At 32.6% G+C, this 19,671-nt stretch overlaps 2 protein-coding genes across 2 annotated transcripts; one reads left to right on the top strand and one right to left on the bottom strand.

Annotated features, from left to right (window-relative positions):
* Nucleotides 1–601: 601 nt before the first annotated feature.
* Nucleotides 602–15,616, top strand: EIN_499390 (hypothetical protein; the record flags this gene model as incomplete). Its single annotated transcript, XM_004261392.1, has 1 exon — nucleotides 602–15,616. One exon carries the CDS (start codon nucleotides 602–604, stop codon nucleotides 15,614–15,616), a length of 15,015 nt encoding a protein of 5,004 aa, XP_004261440.1.
* A 302-nt stretch (nucleotides 15,617–15,918) lies between these two features.
* EIN_499380 (EH domain containing protein, putative) lies at nucleotides 15,919–17,515 on the bottom strand (the record flags this gene model as incomplete). The annotated part of the gene is made up of 2 exons (XM_004261391.1): nucleotides 15,919–17,224; nucleotides 17,298–17,515. 2 exons carry the CDS (start codon nucleotides 17,513–17,515, stop codon nucleotides 15,919–15,921), a joined length of 1,524 nt encoding a protein of 507 aa, XP_004261439.1.
* Between the last annotated feature and the right edge of the window lie 2,156 nt (nucleotides 17,516–19,671).

Raw genomic sequence — 19,671 nt, 5'->3', positions numbered from 1 at the left:
AAAAACAGTGACAATGCACTTGATAATTCTACAAGGTTATTCGATTTATATATAGAGTTCAAAATATTTTTTGTATTTTGGACAATTATAACCGAAATATTTGAGGAAATAATTTATTTTATTTAAAATCATTGTTTTTAATTTGCACATATTTTTATTTTTAATTGGCTTAAAAATCTAAAAAACCATTTTGAATGTTTTTTGTGTATTTTTGATTCACATTGAAAAGGTTTCACAAGAAAATAACACTGATAAGTAAATAATGATAATAAAAATTTATCATTATTTATGTCACTTGATATAAAGTATAAAATAGTGATGAACCAAAAAAATTAGCACATTTTTTAAATACAGTTTTTAAATAAATTAATAAATTAAATTAAAATCACACAATGAATTTAAATATTGGTTTAAATTATAATTAATATTATTAAGTATTTAGTTATTGCAAAAAAGTAGTGTTGTATAATATATATTATAATACCCCTGAAAAATTATTGTTGAAAAAATAAGTATTTTTTTAGGAAACAAATGTATCAACAAAAAATAAATAATTTAAAACAATCAAATAAAACATGGAACAAAACTGAAAAAATCATTTATGATTATATTTTTAATCATTACATTATGCTCTATAAGTTTATCTTTGAAATGTACTGTTGATACTATTGGAAATTCTACATGTTCATGTTCGTGTATAGACACACCCATGGATGAAGAAGATGTTAATGAGTGTCTTTTTGTTAACACAGAAGAATGCACAGAAGGACTCAAACTAATTGTTGAGACTGATTTGGACACTCTTGAATTGGGTAATTTATTTTTGTACACACAAATTGACACTGAAATAGAACCGGAAACTTTAGAAAACAAAGAACTGACTGAAATAAAGTATTTGGAAATACGGCACAAAACCACATTAGATGACACCAAAATAATAACAATTACTAACTCACCCAACGAACATGCTTCTGTATCGTTCTTGAACACCAAAATAATTGGAAGTTACAAAATATCATATATATCTCTTGGATATGCTTCTTCTGTTATTCTTGAAAATACGTTTGGATATTTTAAAGATTCCTTTGCATATAATGTAACTTCAAATTTAAGTGGAATCTTCATGATAACAATGGACTCTGGAGTTACTTCAATTGGCGGTTTCAGTTACTTTGTAAACAATTCTCATGTCAGGTGGTCGACCATTTCGGGACTTGAGAAGTTGTGCACATACTCAGAAAGTGGCAAATACATAGAAATAGAATGTGATACTATTAAACATGACAGAATGACTCTTGTTGTGACAGAAAGCATTTTTACACCCATTGATATAACTAAAGGTCCATGGCTCTCAGTTCAATTTAAAAATGCTTCAGTGACTATAAACACACCAAATCCAGACAATCAAGAGTTGTATATTAATGGTACAGAACAATCTGAAATTATATTTGCTGGAACTTTCCATATAATGGGTGGACTGACTTCATTCTACAAATTCTCGTTTGTACCAAGTAGTTCAAACATAATTGATTCGTCGTTATTCAACGTGACAATAATTAATCTTTCAGATGATAGCACAAAAATTTTATATTTGGGAATTAATGAAACAACAACGGCAACGACCCAAGACAATTACCCGTTGTATTCAGTCCAACTCAGTGCAATATATTATAGAGTTACCACAGACAGAAACTACATCTACTGCACAAGTTCAACTGGAACCGAATTTGAAGAGGATGACTGCAACTCAGAGCTGATGACTGATGAAAACAAGATGACTCTGAAATACACTGGCGACCAAAAGACACTTCCACATATCAATAATCACAAGTCGTTTTTGACGTACGAATTTAAAGAGAGTGATAACGTGGACACTATTGAAGACTACACTTTTAATACATTAACTGTTAATTCCAAAAATATATATTTAACTTCTGTGAATATTGATACGTTGACTATTTTAGAGAAATTTGAATATGGTACCTGCTTTACTGGAACAACAGGAAGTGTGGTGAGTAATTTCATTAAAACTTCAAGTGCGGGATATATTCTTCATGATGGATCTTTAGTCAACGAAAAAACAAACATAGTCGGGGAAAATATCAACACTCAGACTTACTACAGAGCTTTGGGAGAGTTGTGCAAATTTGGGACAAAATGTGAATTGACATGTGACACTGGGTCGTGCACTTTTATTCAACCAGACTGTGAAGAGTATACCACTGGAAACAAAGTTACTTTAGTTGTTGGGGATGGGACAACAATAATAAATTCTATCGGCTCAAAAGGTGTTAAAGTGTGGAATTATGATGTTTGTGATTTGAGTGCTGCCGGTGACTTGACAATATCAAGTGATTTACATTTGACTTGTGAAGAGGTGTCTAATGGAAATAAAGCACTCGTGATAGTCAGTGGAGCAATTAATATCACAAAGTACACATCTACTGCAACTGAAATATCACTTCTTTCGAGTGTACCAAATCAAATTGTATTGACTAATACCAATTTTATTTGGGTATACAAAGATGGGAAGGATGACGAGTTTTGTTTCCAAATATCAGAAAATTACTATCGTTGCACAAAAACTGCTAATGTCGATTTAACAAGTTGCGTGTTTTCAACAAAAACAACAACAAACTATGTAGATTGCGTACAGGAAAATACACGACATGTCGACTTAAATCGAATGACTGTAACACTGGATGAATACACAACTTATGACCAAGAAACGACATTTAATCAACTTATCCTAATTGGAAAGACAACAAGTTGCAGAATTACAGCGTCGACATTAACAGTGGCAAGTAGAGTCGATGTGTCGGCGTGTGACTTTTTTAAAGTCCAATTTAAAACAAGCAAAAGCGTTGAAATGAAAACAGCATCTGTTGCAAGTGGATTCATCACTGTTGATAACGATTTAATTTTTTTGAATGCAAGTGATGTAACCTCTGTGTCTATTTTAAGTAATAAACATATCACTGGTATATTAGAATCAAGTGGTATTGAAAATGTGATAAGAGACAACACCGGAAATGAAGTGCAATACTTTTACACCAATACTTTAAAGTGCACTTTTACTGAAAAGGAATTTGCAGAGTTTACTGTATGTTATTATATTCTTTATTATAAAACAATATCAGTGGAGGTTCCAACAACAAACACTGTTGTTATAGATGCAAAAGAAGGAAGAGTGTTCAAAGACATTGTTAATGTTCCAACCACTGGCACTCTTGAACAACCAAACTTATCTATTATGACTTTATCTGTTGAAAGTACTGGATTATCAATTACTTTAAATGAAATAAATGATCTGACTTTGGACCAACCTTGCTGTTTTATTGCCAAGAAAGTAACAAATCTCAATGTAAATTCTCTTGGGTGTTATATCACAATTGATAATGTCGAATCTTCAGTGAATTTTGAAACGACGGATATTTATTTTAACGGTGAAATAACGACAACAGTAGATGTAAATAAAGTACAAGTTCACAATACGTATCATCGATATGGCACAATATCGAAAGACTGCACAATAGAAACAAGTGGAGTGTATAAAGAATATGATTGTAATGATAAAGACAGAGTGGATACTGAAATGTATATGAAATATGTTACTTCATTTAATGTAGAATCAATGGCAAAACCATTTTTAATGTGTTCAATTGAAAAGGACGGACTCGTGTTGAGCGAATTGAAGTGCAAAACAACAATTATTAAAATAGACACTTTTACCATAACAAATTCTAATTTGGGTTTACTTGATATTAACGAAGTTGATAACACAGCGAGATTGATTGATGGAGAGACAACTCATGTGATGGATGTTTTAACTTTGGCCACTTCAGATAAACCAATTTTCTATGGTATCACACCATTAACTATTAATGGAACAAATCCTAACTTGGTATCACAAATAATTACCTCCAAGCACGTCAGGTATTTCGGAAACAAAAACTCACATACAAAATGTGTATATGACACGGCTAACACGTTTGATATCAATGATTGTAACACAGATGCGTCAATTGGGTTGGATTTGACGATAAAAATAAACGGATACAACTTCCCGGTTTTCAAATTCAATACGATTGTTACAACAACTGAAGTTGACACAATTAAGTCTTTAAATGCAACCACTTTTACGCCATTTGCTTCTTTTGATAAGTTGACAATAAGTGACGTTATGACGGTGGACACATTGGAATTGTCTTCGACATATAAGTATCTCTATATTTCAACGGGAAAAGAGACGCCATCTATCATCAAAGCGATAACGGGCGGACTTGATCCAATTTTCATTGGGAATGCGGATGTACCAACTGATTTTTCTTTTGTAAATATATTGACAAACAAAAATCGATATTTTAGAGGTGTGTCACATTTGAATTGTAACTGTAAAACTACAGACACGTTCAAAGAGTGGGATTGTGACAATGATGACGATATCAGTATGAAAGGAATTGAATGTACTGACGAGACAATTCAACAATTTACAATACCAGCAACTTCATCTAATAAATTCAAATCAGCAACAATTTCAAGGTCTTTGAAGTTGTATAATATAAACGTCAGTACACTTTATATAAACAATGAGAGTTATACGGTTGAAGGAAGGGCAGATAACATAATTGTTCAGAAGGAACATAAAGATGGTACTTACAAAGGTACTATGGGAAGTATATCAGCAAATGACACTAGTTTTAACAATGAATTAACTCATTATTTAACAAACAGTGCCGAAGAATTAACTCCAAACATCAACGGAATTTATTTCATTAAAATTAAAGACATGAAATACAGAGTTTCTACGTTTAACAAGTATTACTGCACTTATAAAAATGACGTTGAAGGTAAAGCAACATATTTCGAATCAGATTGTTTGTATTCTTCTGATCAACAAATTTTGAAGATCGGTGAGACGGTGCCACTGGAAACAACGTCATTTGCACTGGCTGGGAAAAGTGTTCGACCATTTATCGCACTTGAAACGACACAAAACGTTTTGAATATCAAAACCGTCAATTTGACACTTTTGGAAGGAAACAGTTCAATTGGAAAGATGCAATACACGGTGGGATATATCGAGACTTTCCAGCCTGTTCAAGGTCTTGAATATACAATTAGTTCAACTATTAACAATGTTGTTATCAACTACCAACAAACTGATTCGTATATAAACGGAAGTGTGAATACGGTCACAAATGCAGATTCGATTGTCTCTCATGTTCTTTTTGTATTGAATTCTGTCAACACCCCGACTATTACAAACACCAAAATTGGAGAGAATTTGTATAGAATAAGTTCAAAATTATCTATAACTCAGAACACCAATGACCAATGTGTATTACCTTTATACACAAATTCATTATACAAATTTCCTTTAGAAGGAAATTTGTATAATGAGTTTGATTGCAACAAATATGCGGAAGACGGAAATAACATGTTAAAGTTGATATCTGAAAAACAGGAAGTTGATGTCACATTGTATCATCTTAAATCATTCAATGAAGCATCTTTATTGAAAGCTACGAATATTAAAGGTCTAATTGTTAAAACTCTAACCACAAATGAAAACTCTATCATTTTTGATAGCTGTGACATTACCTCGATAACTTTCACTGAGCCAATCATAAAGCAATACTTCTTCAAAAATTCTAAAATAGATAGTTACAATGGAAAATTGAACCCAATATTTGTACTTGATGAAGACTCATACAATAAATACGTGGAAGCTTCTTCGAATTTAAAGGTTACACTTATTTCAACAGATCCAATGTTATATAGAGCAAAAAAGGATGTAGTTGATACAATATGCACAATTTCTACATTAAACGGGTTTGATGAATGGGATTGTAACAAATATGTTGAAACCAATCCAAGTGATGCGTTAATGACACTTCATGTTCAAAGTAACGGAAATGAAATACCAACAAAGGTGCTTCATTTTAAGACCGTTGTTTTTGCTAATGATTCATTTTACGATTTGTCTTACAAAAAAATAAGTTCTTCTGTTATGAAACTTGATACATTCAGTTTGCTATCCACAAATTCAAAAATCTATTTCAACATGAAAGTTGAATTGGATACACTTGATATTAGCAAAACAGTTGACCAAACATACGCATTTGTCGTATTCAATAAAGGTCTGGACTTGGCAAAGAAAACTGGCACATCAACATCAAACTATTTTGCCTTGTTAGGTGGAAGTACTTCACTATCTTCAAGTGCACCATTAAAGTCAGTGACAATATATGAAGGATATAGTAGAATTACCGATATTGACACACTGAGTTGTACTTATAACAAAATAGAAAACACATTTGATGAACTTGATTGTCGAAGTGAGAATTCGAATGAAAAGTACTACAAATTCACATCTTCTAATTTTATACTAAAAATTGTTGACACTGAAATAACTTATTCACTCCAATCAACACACTTTAAATCAATGGTATATCCACTTGATGAAACAAATAATACATTTACTTTACAAATGGGTTCAAAGCAACTTACTTTTGACACTCTTGAAATCAGAGGCATCCCATCGATAGATAGTCAAGTCACTGTGAATTCTGAAATTAAATTTGACCAAACAATCGGCTCCGATTTTATGAACCGAATGATTTCTTTCAATTTTGGGACTGCAATACGCCTTCTAGTTAAGACTTCATCAACAGACACTTACACTGAAACCACGACAGTTGCAGATACTTCAATTCCTTTGTTTACAGGAACACTCAGTGGCAAACAGCCATCATTTTTAAATAAAGATTCATGTCAAACGAGTGTGTATTACTTTAAAACTAGTCTCTCAAACTGTTTTTGTATCTTAACTGGAAACACACTCGACAAAAATATCAATTCATTTGAAAGTGAAACTGCAAAAGATTGTATTTCCGATTCGGCAACTACTATATTTACTTTACAAGTACCAGAAACTGTAACTACTGTAAATGTTGCAAGAGAAACGTCATCTTTTGATCGACTTGTTTTGAAAAACGATCAGGGAGTGACATTTAATAAAGATACTACAATGACTGGAAATGTTGTTATTTCATTCACATCACTTGAAATAAACAGTCCTTTCTTCTTCAATGAAGGTGTTGTAGTGCATATCACCAAATTCACTTTTGGTGCAAATGGATTTCTGAGACTCATAACAACGGATGCAACCACATTTCCTTCAACGTATCCAAGTGCTGGTATTTTAATTATCAGAAACGGAATAACACAATCATCCCCACCAACAAATGCAAAAACATGCTCTACGATGACAAATGGTGATATTCGTTATGTTTTACATGATAAAGTAACAGATGATACAGATGATGGTTGTTTGTGTCTAAATCAACTTGCTGACTGTAAATATAAGGACTTTTCAACATATTACAATATAAAGGTATCATCTTCTTTGAGTCTCGAGAGTGATTTTAATACATTTGTATTTGACTTACCAAATCCACAGACTGTATTGACAATATCTTCATTGAAAAGCGTGACTGTAGATACCATGAATATAATTAATATTAGAAATTTGGCTCAAGTCATTGTGAGTGGAGAAGTTAAAGTGAAAAAATTGTATAACCAAGAGGTTTACATACTATTTGAAAATTATATACCTGATGAACTCTATCCTGTTTCATCAACTGAAGCTTATAAATTCAACTCAATTTTAAATGGAATCAGTGGTGATGTTTATTATAGTGGCAATTGTGGAATAGACGGAGGCCATTATTATAGGAATGTATATGGTTCAGGTGTACCAAATTGTAGTTGTTACTTCAATTCAATGTACCCCGACTGTCGAAATAAACCAAACAATTTTGACTTGAAATTGGATGTACCGAAAAATGGAGAATTCCCAATCACGTTGAAATGGAAGAGCATTGATGTTATAAACATTGATACAACTCCGTTGAATTTAATTACTTTATCTGCAGATGGAAACACTTTCATTGTCGGGAATAAGAACTTCAAAATATCATCAACACCAAGTAGAGAAGCAACACTATTATTTGGTAACACCAACACCGCATATGTCGAAACCAGTGGAGTTAATGTTGTTATAAACGCACCCACCGAAGTTACATATCCTCTTTTTGTGTCAACAGATTTGATTAATACGTTAAACTCAATTAAGTGCAATGCAGTGTATAGGTACTTTGCTTCTGGATCAACTCAACACTGCGACTGCACACTTGTAAGTCAAGACGGTCAGTTGAATAGTCTTGACTGTGCGTTCCAAAGCACCAATTATAACGCAATAACAACACTCAGTTCTATAACAATAAAGAACAATTGGTATTCACTTACAACTTCAAGTACAGGTACTTTGACAATTAATCTGGATTCAAAATATATCACTTCCATATACACAAAGTGTGAGACATACATCACAGGAAATTCCTCGGGCCCTTCTCAAATAATTCCAGATGGAAATTATTATGTCAGAGTAGATTTAGCAACAACAAGTACACAAATGACAGTAAATATTGATAACTGCAAAAAGTATTGTCTCACATATGTCAAAGGCGTCGCTGCACCTAACACACAATGTGGTGCAGACAATTTTAGAGTATCTCAAAACTTAAACTGTTATTGCTCAATACAAGCTGGTGGTAATTTATATGACGAGTCTGATTGTAACCACGACTCTGATCTCTTTTCGTATGACTTGTATGTGTCCATACAAAATTTGGACTTAAAACAAGCGAAGAAATATAATAAATTACTATTCTCTGATACCAGTGAACATATTCTCACATCAAGTCAAAAGATTGAATTTACTCAATTTGACGTCAACAACAAAGTAACACTGAATATAGTAGATTTTGTGATAATGAATTTGGTCCAAAAGGATACAGAAAAGACTATCACTATCACTTCTTATGGAACGATTACCAATTTGACACCAATAGCATCTGGATTTGTTTTGTATACAAACAAAAATACCGAACAGAAATTGACTGTCACAAATATCGTGAATGCGCCAACTCAATGTTTTGATGTTGTTCTTTCTGGTGCAACAAATCTTGTTCATACAAAGGTAGTCACACTCAACTCCAAACAAACTATCAGAACCAATGAATGCACCGATTCGGACGATCTTATTTGTTATTTAACAACAGAAACAGATGACTATGACAAACAGTTTTCAACTATTAATTGTCCCTGTGATGTCTCCAATTCTGAAGAAACGGTAAAGTGTCAAATTAGAGTACAAAACGACAATTTCAGAACATTTGTGATGGATCACAATATTAATGCAACATTTAAGGTCGATAAAAATTTGATAATTTCTTCAAGTAAAACCACTCAATTACAAATACAGAGTCTGGTATCATCAACCGATTTAATAACAATCAATGCAAATAACGGATTATCAATTGAATCTTTGACCATTTCCAAACAAACAACTATCAGCGGAAATGTTGATATTAAGAGAAGTATGGGGAGGTATGGTGTTATTTTGAAAGATAACACAATGGAAATTACTCTCACGAACTTCCAATTTAGTTCGATTTTTACAACATCAACACAAAGTATTGTTTTCCCATATATTATCAAATCCGGTGCTGAAAGTTTTGATTTGAACTGTATTAAGTGTATTTTGGAAGGAAGACAAACAATTGATAATTTGTATATTGGAAATGGGAATGAATATACAGTTGATGAAACTAACACAAACACAGAAATATCAACTATTAATAATATAATACTTCTTGATACCGGCACATTAGTCAAATTGATGATTAATGGTGCTGTCAACTTCGGTAATATACATTCACCAAACACCATTTACTATCCAATTGTTATATCAAACTTAAATAAGCCGGAGTTAGTCACTGTAACAACAAATTCTGCAGTTCAAAAAATGTGCAATGGACTTCTTGTGTTTGGAACCAATTTTGATCAAAAACAATTCTGTTATTCAAATGATATTAAAACAATTCTTTCCTCGGATGATGTAATGTGCACAAGTACATCCACCCAATGTATATTAGAACTAATTTCACCTTCTGGTAGCATCACTTCTTCAATCACTCAAAATTACGATTCGGTGATATGTAAAACTTCAGTATGTACCATTGCATCATTGGGAGAGAATGTGAAGAAACTGAATTTGATTGGAGAGAATGGAAAGAACAACAAATTTGTTCTACCAGAATTCACGGAGTCCAGGTTTGTAATAAGAGCTTCTAACTGTTACTTAGAGTTAAAAGGCAAAACACAAGTAAGTGCAGATACATCTGTCACGATTGTTTCTTCAATTGGAGTTTTAACATTGTATTCAACTAAACTGGATGCTATTCTAAGTGCAGACAATGTTGATATATATGGAGATGTCGTTATACTAAATGGAATGAATGTGAATACTTTGTTAAATCTAAAGAGTGGTTCTTTGAAAATCGGAGGGGAGCTAGGGTTTGTTGGATTAACCGTTGAATCCAAATTTGGAGCACTTAGAGCGACGACTTTGAGCCAAACAACAACAGGTGTAATTAGTGCTTCAAAGTATTACAATCACTATGCAGACAATTATATTAACTGTGCACCAATCAACTCTGTTTTAACTACAAACAACAACCAAAAGTCATTCAAATGTTACACAACTAATGTTGAAGGCATCGATTTAATGAATGACAACTCATACATGAATCATATCGAACAAAACTGTAAGAGTTTGTTACTACCAATTTCAATAAACTCTGTGCGTATAAGTAGTGCAGAACATGTGACTGTAAATTCAGTAGTTTCTGTTGACGTGTCAAATACCAAATTTGGAGGATCATATACATTCACCAATTTTAATGCAATCCAAATGGCTACCTTTTTGGGAGAAGTGAAAATAACATGTCCAGTAAATTCCGCGTCATTCACAATTACAATATTGGGTAATGGAGTTATAAGTAATTGTCCCAATGTGATCCACAATTCAATAAATGATGTAACACTCAATCAAGTGCCAAAAGTTACAATTCAAAATAATGGAATTTTTACACTCAACAGCGATCAGAAAAATCTTGCTGTTACCTTTGAGAATACAAACTTTAACAAGACAATTACCTTGGATGTCGAACTTGAAACTTTGGATATCAACAACGCTGAGTCGTTAACAACTACCGATTTTGTATTGTTCTTATTATCAAAACCAGTATCGAAGGGAACTATATCTCCATTAAGTTATAAATGTAACAAAATGAATATTGTCAGTGGAAGCCCTTCCTTTTTCTCGTGTTCAGACTTTGAATTTTCTGCTGAATATATCACTAATACACCAAAATACACCCCTTCAGCTGGATGTAAGGAACCTTCTGATGTTAACTGCATTGCTCATGTGACAATAGATGCGACAACCCAACTTGAATCATTTGACCTTTCAAGTTTGAATTCAAGAACAGTGATATTGACTGTGAACGTTGAAAAGGTAGTTTCTGTGACATTAGATAAAAACGTTAAGAATTTTACAGTCATTGGTAGAATGAGAGAGTCAAAACCCATTTCAGGTGTCATTCTGTCAGCAAGTTTACCAGAGTACACCTTTGTCAAAAGTGCAAATTTGACAGCATTTAATAAACAGGAAATCGTGATTTCACACGTCGTCTATTTAAATTCTGATGAAAATTCAATTGTTGAAATCACAAAGTTGAATATCAACTTTTGGGAATTCAACTGCAGACACATTAAATTATCTGAAGTTGTTGGAAACGTGTATTCACCCATTGAAGTCACTGAATTGATATCATATCAAACACAATTGTTTGTTTATCAATCAATACGTGTTGAATCGTTGAATATCATACAATCGTATGCAAATAAGCCACTCTTCTACTGTAATCAGAACATAGAGAGTATTACTATTTTGGATATCTTGGACGCTAATACAGACACTTGCAAAATTGTGGCCGATTATCTTCTTGTCTCGGTGAAACCAGTGGTGAATAGTGAAATATCTCCATTCACTAAAAACAACAGAATATATGTAGGGAAATGCACATTTGAATTTACACAATGCACTTTAACTCCAACACAAAAGGAACGCATTGACATGCATGAGTCGAGTAATTATGAATATATTTCATTGTGTCCAAACAGTACTGTAATCACCGATTTGTCCACAGCGAGTTATGAAGGTGGGGTCACTGTCTTTGGAATATCAGACAAGTCATACAAACAAATTAAACTTCCAAATAAAGCAACTTTGCAGTCGTCTGCAACCACTTCAATTGAAATCAAACAACTCACTTTTGGTGATGAAATTACCTTTGAGAGTCCATACTCAATTTTGTTGTTGAATTCCATTAAAACAGAAAATGTCAAAATACATGTGAACGCCCATACACTCATCAAACAATTTGACTTAAAAAGTATCCCAGAAATCACTATCAAACAAGGTGTTACACTGACTTACTCGGAATTGACACCAATAGAATCACAATTGAGTGTTCTCAAAGTATTTGGAAATGATAAAGCATTGATTGGAAACACCCTTACTCTCACTGTCACTGACTTGACTTTTGAAACGTTGTCATCAACAAATTCAATCATCAATGTAAATAAATTCAACTTGGAAGGTCTTAATATCAAATTTCCATCCGAAACCACAACAAAACATATTCCACTTATCAACACGTTACTTCCTATGAGTAGCACGTCTCTGCCTACAGACACCACACTTGTATGTAATTACAAAACATTGATATACAAATCAACATCAACATCTGCTTTTCAGTGCCCTGATGATGTACTTTGCACAGTTACTGACACGGAAAATTGTCATAGAAAAGACACCAATAAAGACTATAAACAGAGATATAATATCGAAATTTCAACTGCTGCGAATAGTGTGGTTATACTCGAAGACAATGCAGAAAAGACAAAGGATTATGATATTGTCAACGTGAAACAGGACGGCGTGACAATTCAAATCATGAAAGGAGGCATTTATACATTGAACGTGCATGCGAGTGGAGTTAAAGTGACGTGTATTGGTGATGATGCAGACAGTAACAAATGTACAATTGTTGTCAATACTTATGTTGATACAAATCAAATCAATTTACTTGGAAAGAACATCATTTTGGAGGAAGACCTCAATATTGATAATGTAATATCTTATGTCAAAATAACAGGAGATGTATCTGTAAGTACATTTGAAGCAACACAAATGTATATTGAAATGGTTGAAAATGGCATCTTAAGAGTAAAACAATATGCATCTTTTGGATCGCTTTTACTTGTAAAGAATTCACACATTTATGCATTTGAATCGTTTGATACTTCACTCTTACAATACTTGGGTGGTGAAATTGTATTTGATGCATCAGACAACCAGGCCGTTTTGAACGTAAACAGATTTGAAGTGAACACTAAAATTGTACAATTGGCAAAAGATCAATGCATCACTCCAATTATTAGAAAGGCGTTTACAAATGGTGAACCTGTGGAGACAAACAACGTTCCAGAACTAGTGTGGAAAGGTTCGGTAACGTTCACAGAACAGGGGACAATGGTGTATTACGACTGTGGGTTTTCAAAACTTGAATTATGTGGAAGTGCAACAACTCAACATACATGTGACGCTATTAATTGTAATGTTGAAGACGCTGAAACTAGACAAATATGTTACTGCACCTTTAATCCTGTTATTCAACAAGATTGTATTCTCTCTTGTCCCATCGATTCAACTCAGACGTGTGTATTTAATCCAAGTCAGTCGACAGCTTCCCTCTTTAATGACATTGAAATTAATAAAGACTACATATTGAAAATAGATAAATTGTTCAGGTACTTTGTTATGTCAATGAGTCAAAAATTGAACATAGTTGCAACAAAGTCGGTGAATATCTATCAAATCACAGACGAAAAAGATAAAACAGCGGGGGAAATAACAATTGACTCAACCGCGGATGTTTCAATAGATTCAATAAGATTAACGCAATCGGGTTCAAAACTTATTATCAAAGCTAATTCTCTACTTGTTAGAGAGATATACATCGAAAATGAAGTCACTTTAAATATCAATGCACCAATCACTTTAATGGACACTTCAAGCAATTTTAATTTTGATGAAGGTGCTGCTATCCCAAATGTCACTCGTCAAATTTACTTTGGAAAAGACGCGATAATCAATTTATATGAAAACGCATACTTTACTATTCAAGGTCCAATTATCAAAGATCCAATTACGAACAAGTTTGATGCAACATACAACAAGTTAACTCTTGAAGAATGCACTGTCACTTTAGATGCTGATTACATTGGGAAAGTCACAAAGAATTATCCAAACGTTGTGTTTAACTTTGAGGTGATTGGAGAAGTAATTGTCAACAAGGCAACAGTGAAGTATAATGATGATGGAAAAGGTGATAAGAATGTTACTCTCATATTGAATAACGATGTTTCACATATAACAATAACCGAATTTGAAACAAAGAACGTTATTGATGATCAGAACTATGCACTCATCATTGGACAGTCAAATGCCGTCTTGGACAAAACCGCAATACCCGAGTTGTCATGTTACATCTCAAAAGAATTTACTGGTAAAGTCAATGAACAAACGCAGTGGGAAAGAAGTCAATGTCCCTGTGATGGAGAGACGTGTATAGTCAACACTGAACTTACAACAACACCAGTCACTTATGAAGTTAATGATTTGACCTTTGCAAAGTATTACACAACAAATGGAATACTTTATGGGTCGAATGCAAATATCAGTGAATTGATTTCTCTTGGTGGAACCACAGAAATTAAAGTGACAAACTCGATGATAGAAATGGTAATAATGGAAAAGAGGGGAAGTATATCATTCTCTAAACCAATGATGGTGCCAACAATCAATGGAATAGAAGAGTCTGGAACAATTGATGTGAAAACACACTCTTTAACAACAAAAAGCATTACCAATGTCGACTTGTCTATTTCGACTGGTTCGATATTACTCGAGAAGGGAACAAAAGGCAACTTCAATGGAAGAACAATCACAGTCGCTGCAAGTGGAAGACTCGACATATACTCTTCGCAAATAATATTTGATGATAAAACTATTTTTAATATGCAAGTCGAGGCAGGACAACCCGCTTTAATCTCAGTTGATGACGATGCACTTGGTGACACACTGTCTATCACAACGGCACATTTCAAAGTCACGATACCAAGTGGTTCAAGTGGTAAAGTGTTCACTGTTCTTCGTGTGTTGACACCTATCAACATTGCAAACTTTGAGTTCACAGAAGACTCGACAACACCGGGTGGAAGTGTAAAAACACAAATAAAAAGTGGAACATTTGCATTCAAGGAAGCATGCTATGGTGTTGTATTGACCGACTTGCCTAATGACCAGATCACGTGTCCAGAAGATCGAATGGCCCGTGTTGTTGAGAAGTCTGAGTTCCCGATGTACATGATAGCAGTCATCGTCATCTTTATATTGATACTTGCTGTCATTGTTGCATTTCTGATTGCTTATGTGGTCCACGTCTATATTGTCAGAAGAAAGAACATGAAAGTCTTTGAAGAAGGGGAAGAGATTGCTGTTGATGAGAAGAAGCAGGACGAGGAAATTAAAAACGAAGACAACAAGCCAATTGCAACTCCACACAATCAAGAATAAACAATTTCTTTTTACTTATGATTAAAAATTGGTTACATGTCAATAAAAAATTTTTAAAAAGTTTTGTTCTCATCCAATTTTTGGAGAAAACTTGTATTTTTATAAAAACTTCAATTCTTGTTTTTGATCTCTTTTGTTGTTTTCATAAAAAGATTTGCGTTTTAAAATTGATAAATAAAGAAAACTTCTTATAAAAAAGTCTCAGTACCAAAATTCGAAAATAGTTTATAAATCTCTGAATATTTCGATAAAAGTCACTTATATTAGGAACCCACCAATTTATCATGATTAAATAACCGGATTTATTCAACTGGAGGGAGGCTGTCTGGGTAGCTTCCTGTCTGCAAGAGACATCTGACAAGAGTCTTGGCCAAGACGTACTGGTGTTCGTTGAGACATCCTTCTTTCCCAGAGTCCGCAATTGTCCATATCTTCTGCAACTCCTTTTTGTCTGCGCCAGTCGCCATCAGCGGAGCAAAACAGTCTTTCCCAAGTGCTTTCCCAAGTTCGTTTTTCGGTAACTTACTGAACTCCTTTTGATAAGACGCCAACTCATCTTCAGAGACCTGCAGGTCGTCCATGACTTGTTCAAAATTAGTTGCGTGTTCAAATGGATTGGTGTGAGTTGATAAATTGTCTTCCATTGGGAATTTCTTGAGCAAAAATGGGATCTGAGTACCCAAGGCATCATCAACATCGTTAATCAACTTCAAATCTATTTTTGGGAATTTGGCGAAGTCTGCGTTCTCGAGTCTCTCCTTGTATACATCAATTGGTGGGAAATCACCAGCGACCAAATTGTACCTTTTCATGACTATGTTGAATACTTCATTCAAATTTTTGACTAACTCTGCCTTCTTCTTGTCTTTCCCAAAAGTTGGCATTTGTTCACGTAAGTACGAAACTATATAAGCATTAACCTTAGCCAACCGGGCTCTCTTACACAGTTCGTTGACTTTTCTGACGGTGGCTTGTTTTGGGAGTGCGTGCAAATCTCTCATCAAGTCGTCTCTTTCTTTCTCGAAGAGTGAGGTGAACATGGTGTCCTTGAATGGCTGCTCCCAGAATGAAGATACATACACACGAAGACACTCCGGGGTTTGCATCACTTTCCCAAGTGACCACATCAAAGCACCATACACTCGCATCAACTGCTGCGACTCAATCATATCCGCCTTGTTCAGCACAAGTCGCATCTTCTCAGAGTGTTTCTTAACAGCTTCAATTGTTGCCTTAAACTCATCAGAAATATCCAATTTGTGGGCATCAAAGACTAAAATGATCATATCAGCTCTCTCGGCAAACCATCGAACAACTTCTGTGAAACTGTACGATCTTCCGATTCTCTGCTTTTCACCAGAAAGCACACCCGGGGAGTCAATGAAACTCAAATGTTCCAAAAGAGGAAGATTACAGAACGACCCGTTGAATTTGGCCATGAAGTCATTACCAAATTTGCTGAGTGAAGTGAATGGCTTGTCTGCTTGGACACAAAGAGTATTACCAGGAATTGTTGTTGAGTTTGGTCCGTGCATAATTGCCATAAAACCGTCTGTAGTAGGTTCAGGTCCAATATTAGAGCCCGGATAGTCATAGTTCAGCAAGTAGCTCTATGTCATTTCTCATCATCCAATTTGGTGTTTCACTTGTATAATAATAATAGAAACTTAATAGAACAAACTTAATAAAAGTGGTTTTACCAGTGGAATACTGTCCAAGGAATAAGACCATTGGTTTTGCATCAAAGTCTGCTGGTTTCATAAGAGGCGAGACCAAGTAGTCAAATTTATAATCCGACTCGAGTTTCTTGATTCTGTCGTCATAAATCTTCTTCACACCGTCGACTACAGAGACGTATGACGTGTCAAAGGTTTCAGCCTTCTTTTTCTTGCCAAACATGGTGTCTTTTTCAGATCGGCCTTGTCAAGAAAAAAGAAACTTTCTTCGACAGATCTTTCTATTTTCATTTGGTTTCGAATACTTTCCAATCCCATTTCTCTCAGTTTTTTCATATTTGGTAAAAAAATGAGATTTTTTAACTGTCAAATAATTGAAGCATTTCCTATCCTTTGATTGGAGTACATTTCCGGGAATTTATAACTAATTGTTTCAAATCTATAATTTTAGTTATTACTTTTATTGATTATTTTTAATGTGTTTATTAGTGAATTTTTTTGTTTAATTGTTTTTATTATATTTTACTATATTTGATTAATACTTTGGTAAACAAGAAATTCTGAATACTTCTAACTTTCTATAAAAACTGAAAAATAATGTTTATTCCCGTTTTGTGCGTTCTTTTATATATGTTTTATTTCACATTTTTATTTTTCAGTTTGACTTTAGCTTTTTTTGTTAAAAACCCTAAAAATTAATTTACTCAATTTACGGAAATAAAAAACACACACGAAATCATATTAACAAATGACATTTTGAATCAATAAATGTTTTTCAAAAGATATTCAATAAATCAAATCTCATCAAATATATTATCAAGAAAGAATTGTTCATATAAATGAATATGTCTTAAGCAAAACACATACAAATATAAAGAAAGAAATCACAAAGTTAAAATCTGTTTAACTTTTAAAAGAGCACAACAAATTGGAATAACAAAAAAGAGATTCTCACACAGAACAGAAAAGAGTCATGGTACGGCAAGGTTTTCGCAAGATTAATAACAGATAAATAACAGATAAATATTCATTCAAATAATGGGTATTATACCTAATATGATTTTTTTTCAATTTTTTGTTTTTTTTGCTCAAAAATGGTTGTGTAACTTAAATCACAGTGGGTCTTTTTGAACGTTTTTGTTAGAGGAAAAGATATATTTTTACTAAATATTAATGTAAAAAACGGGAAATAATAAAAATTACTTTTTGCTTGAATAAAAATAAAATTGATGCTCTAAAAATAAATATATCAAACAGAGTCTATCACTGAAAATGTTAAATTTTTTGTTATTTGTTAAGTCAATTACAAATAACATTCCTATAACATAAATATCAATAAAATAAAAAACTATTAAATAATTATATTTATATTATTGGTATGTAATAAAATAAACCTTGTCACTTCTGAATAAAACAAATAAACTAATAACTAATAATTAAAACTGCTAAAAAATAACTAATAATAATGAAATAAGGTTTATTATTATCTTTATATTTAACGTTATTATGTAAACAATTATTAAAAAACTATATATAATAATAATAATCTCACCAAAAAAGTAAAAATATTTGTTGATTATTAAATATACAATATAACATATAATATCAATACTATTATTTTAAACTATACAAAAATAAATAATGTATTAATAATTAATTAAATTCTTTAGTACATGATTAATATTTATAACTATACACTTATAGTTTTAATAATTATATATTTATTATTAATGTGAAATGAACAATTAATTATTAGGATATATATGTCTACAAAATCGGGCTTTTTATTTATAAAAGTTGATTAATCAAAAACAGTTATAGGACAAAATAATTATTTAGTCTCAATAATAATAATCAACTAAAACTATATATTAAAATATTAATAAATATAGTTAAAAGACAAACATTTTGAATTATTATTTATTTACCCAAAAATGATAGGTAATAAATACATCATTTATCGGGATCGATAACATTTCAATAACATAAATACAAATACTAAAAGAATAACAATTTAAAAAACAAAATTTCTAAAACATTGACATATTTTTAAAATACCATTTGAATTTCAAAATAAAATTTACATTAAAGACCTTTAAAAAAACAACCAAATATAACAAATCACAACAAATAAAAACCATCCAACGATGACAAATAAATCAAAAGAGGTTCAAAATTTACAATAATAATTGTCAGAACGTGATACACACAACACAAATTATAACAAAATCAACTTTGCCATGAAACAAAACAAAGTTAACAGTCATATTTTTTCATTCTAAAAAAATTAAAAACGTTCGTGAGTAAAAATAATTCAGTGTTTTTTATGATCATTTTTGTATAGATTTGAACTGTTTTGGTTTTTTGATTGCAACCAAC

This window comes from Entamoeba invadens (assembly GCF_000330505.1).
Source record: "Entamoeba invadens IP1 unplaced genomic scaffold scaff_1105074724605, whole genome shotgun sequence".
Lineage (NCBI taxonomy): Eukaryota > Evosea > Mastigamoebida > Endamoebidae > Entamoeba > Entamoeba invadens.
This window is presented reverse-complemented; position numbering and strand designations above follow the sequence as displayed.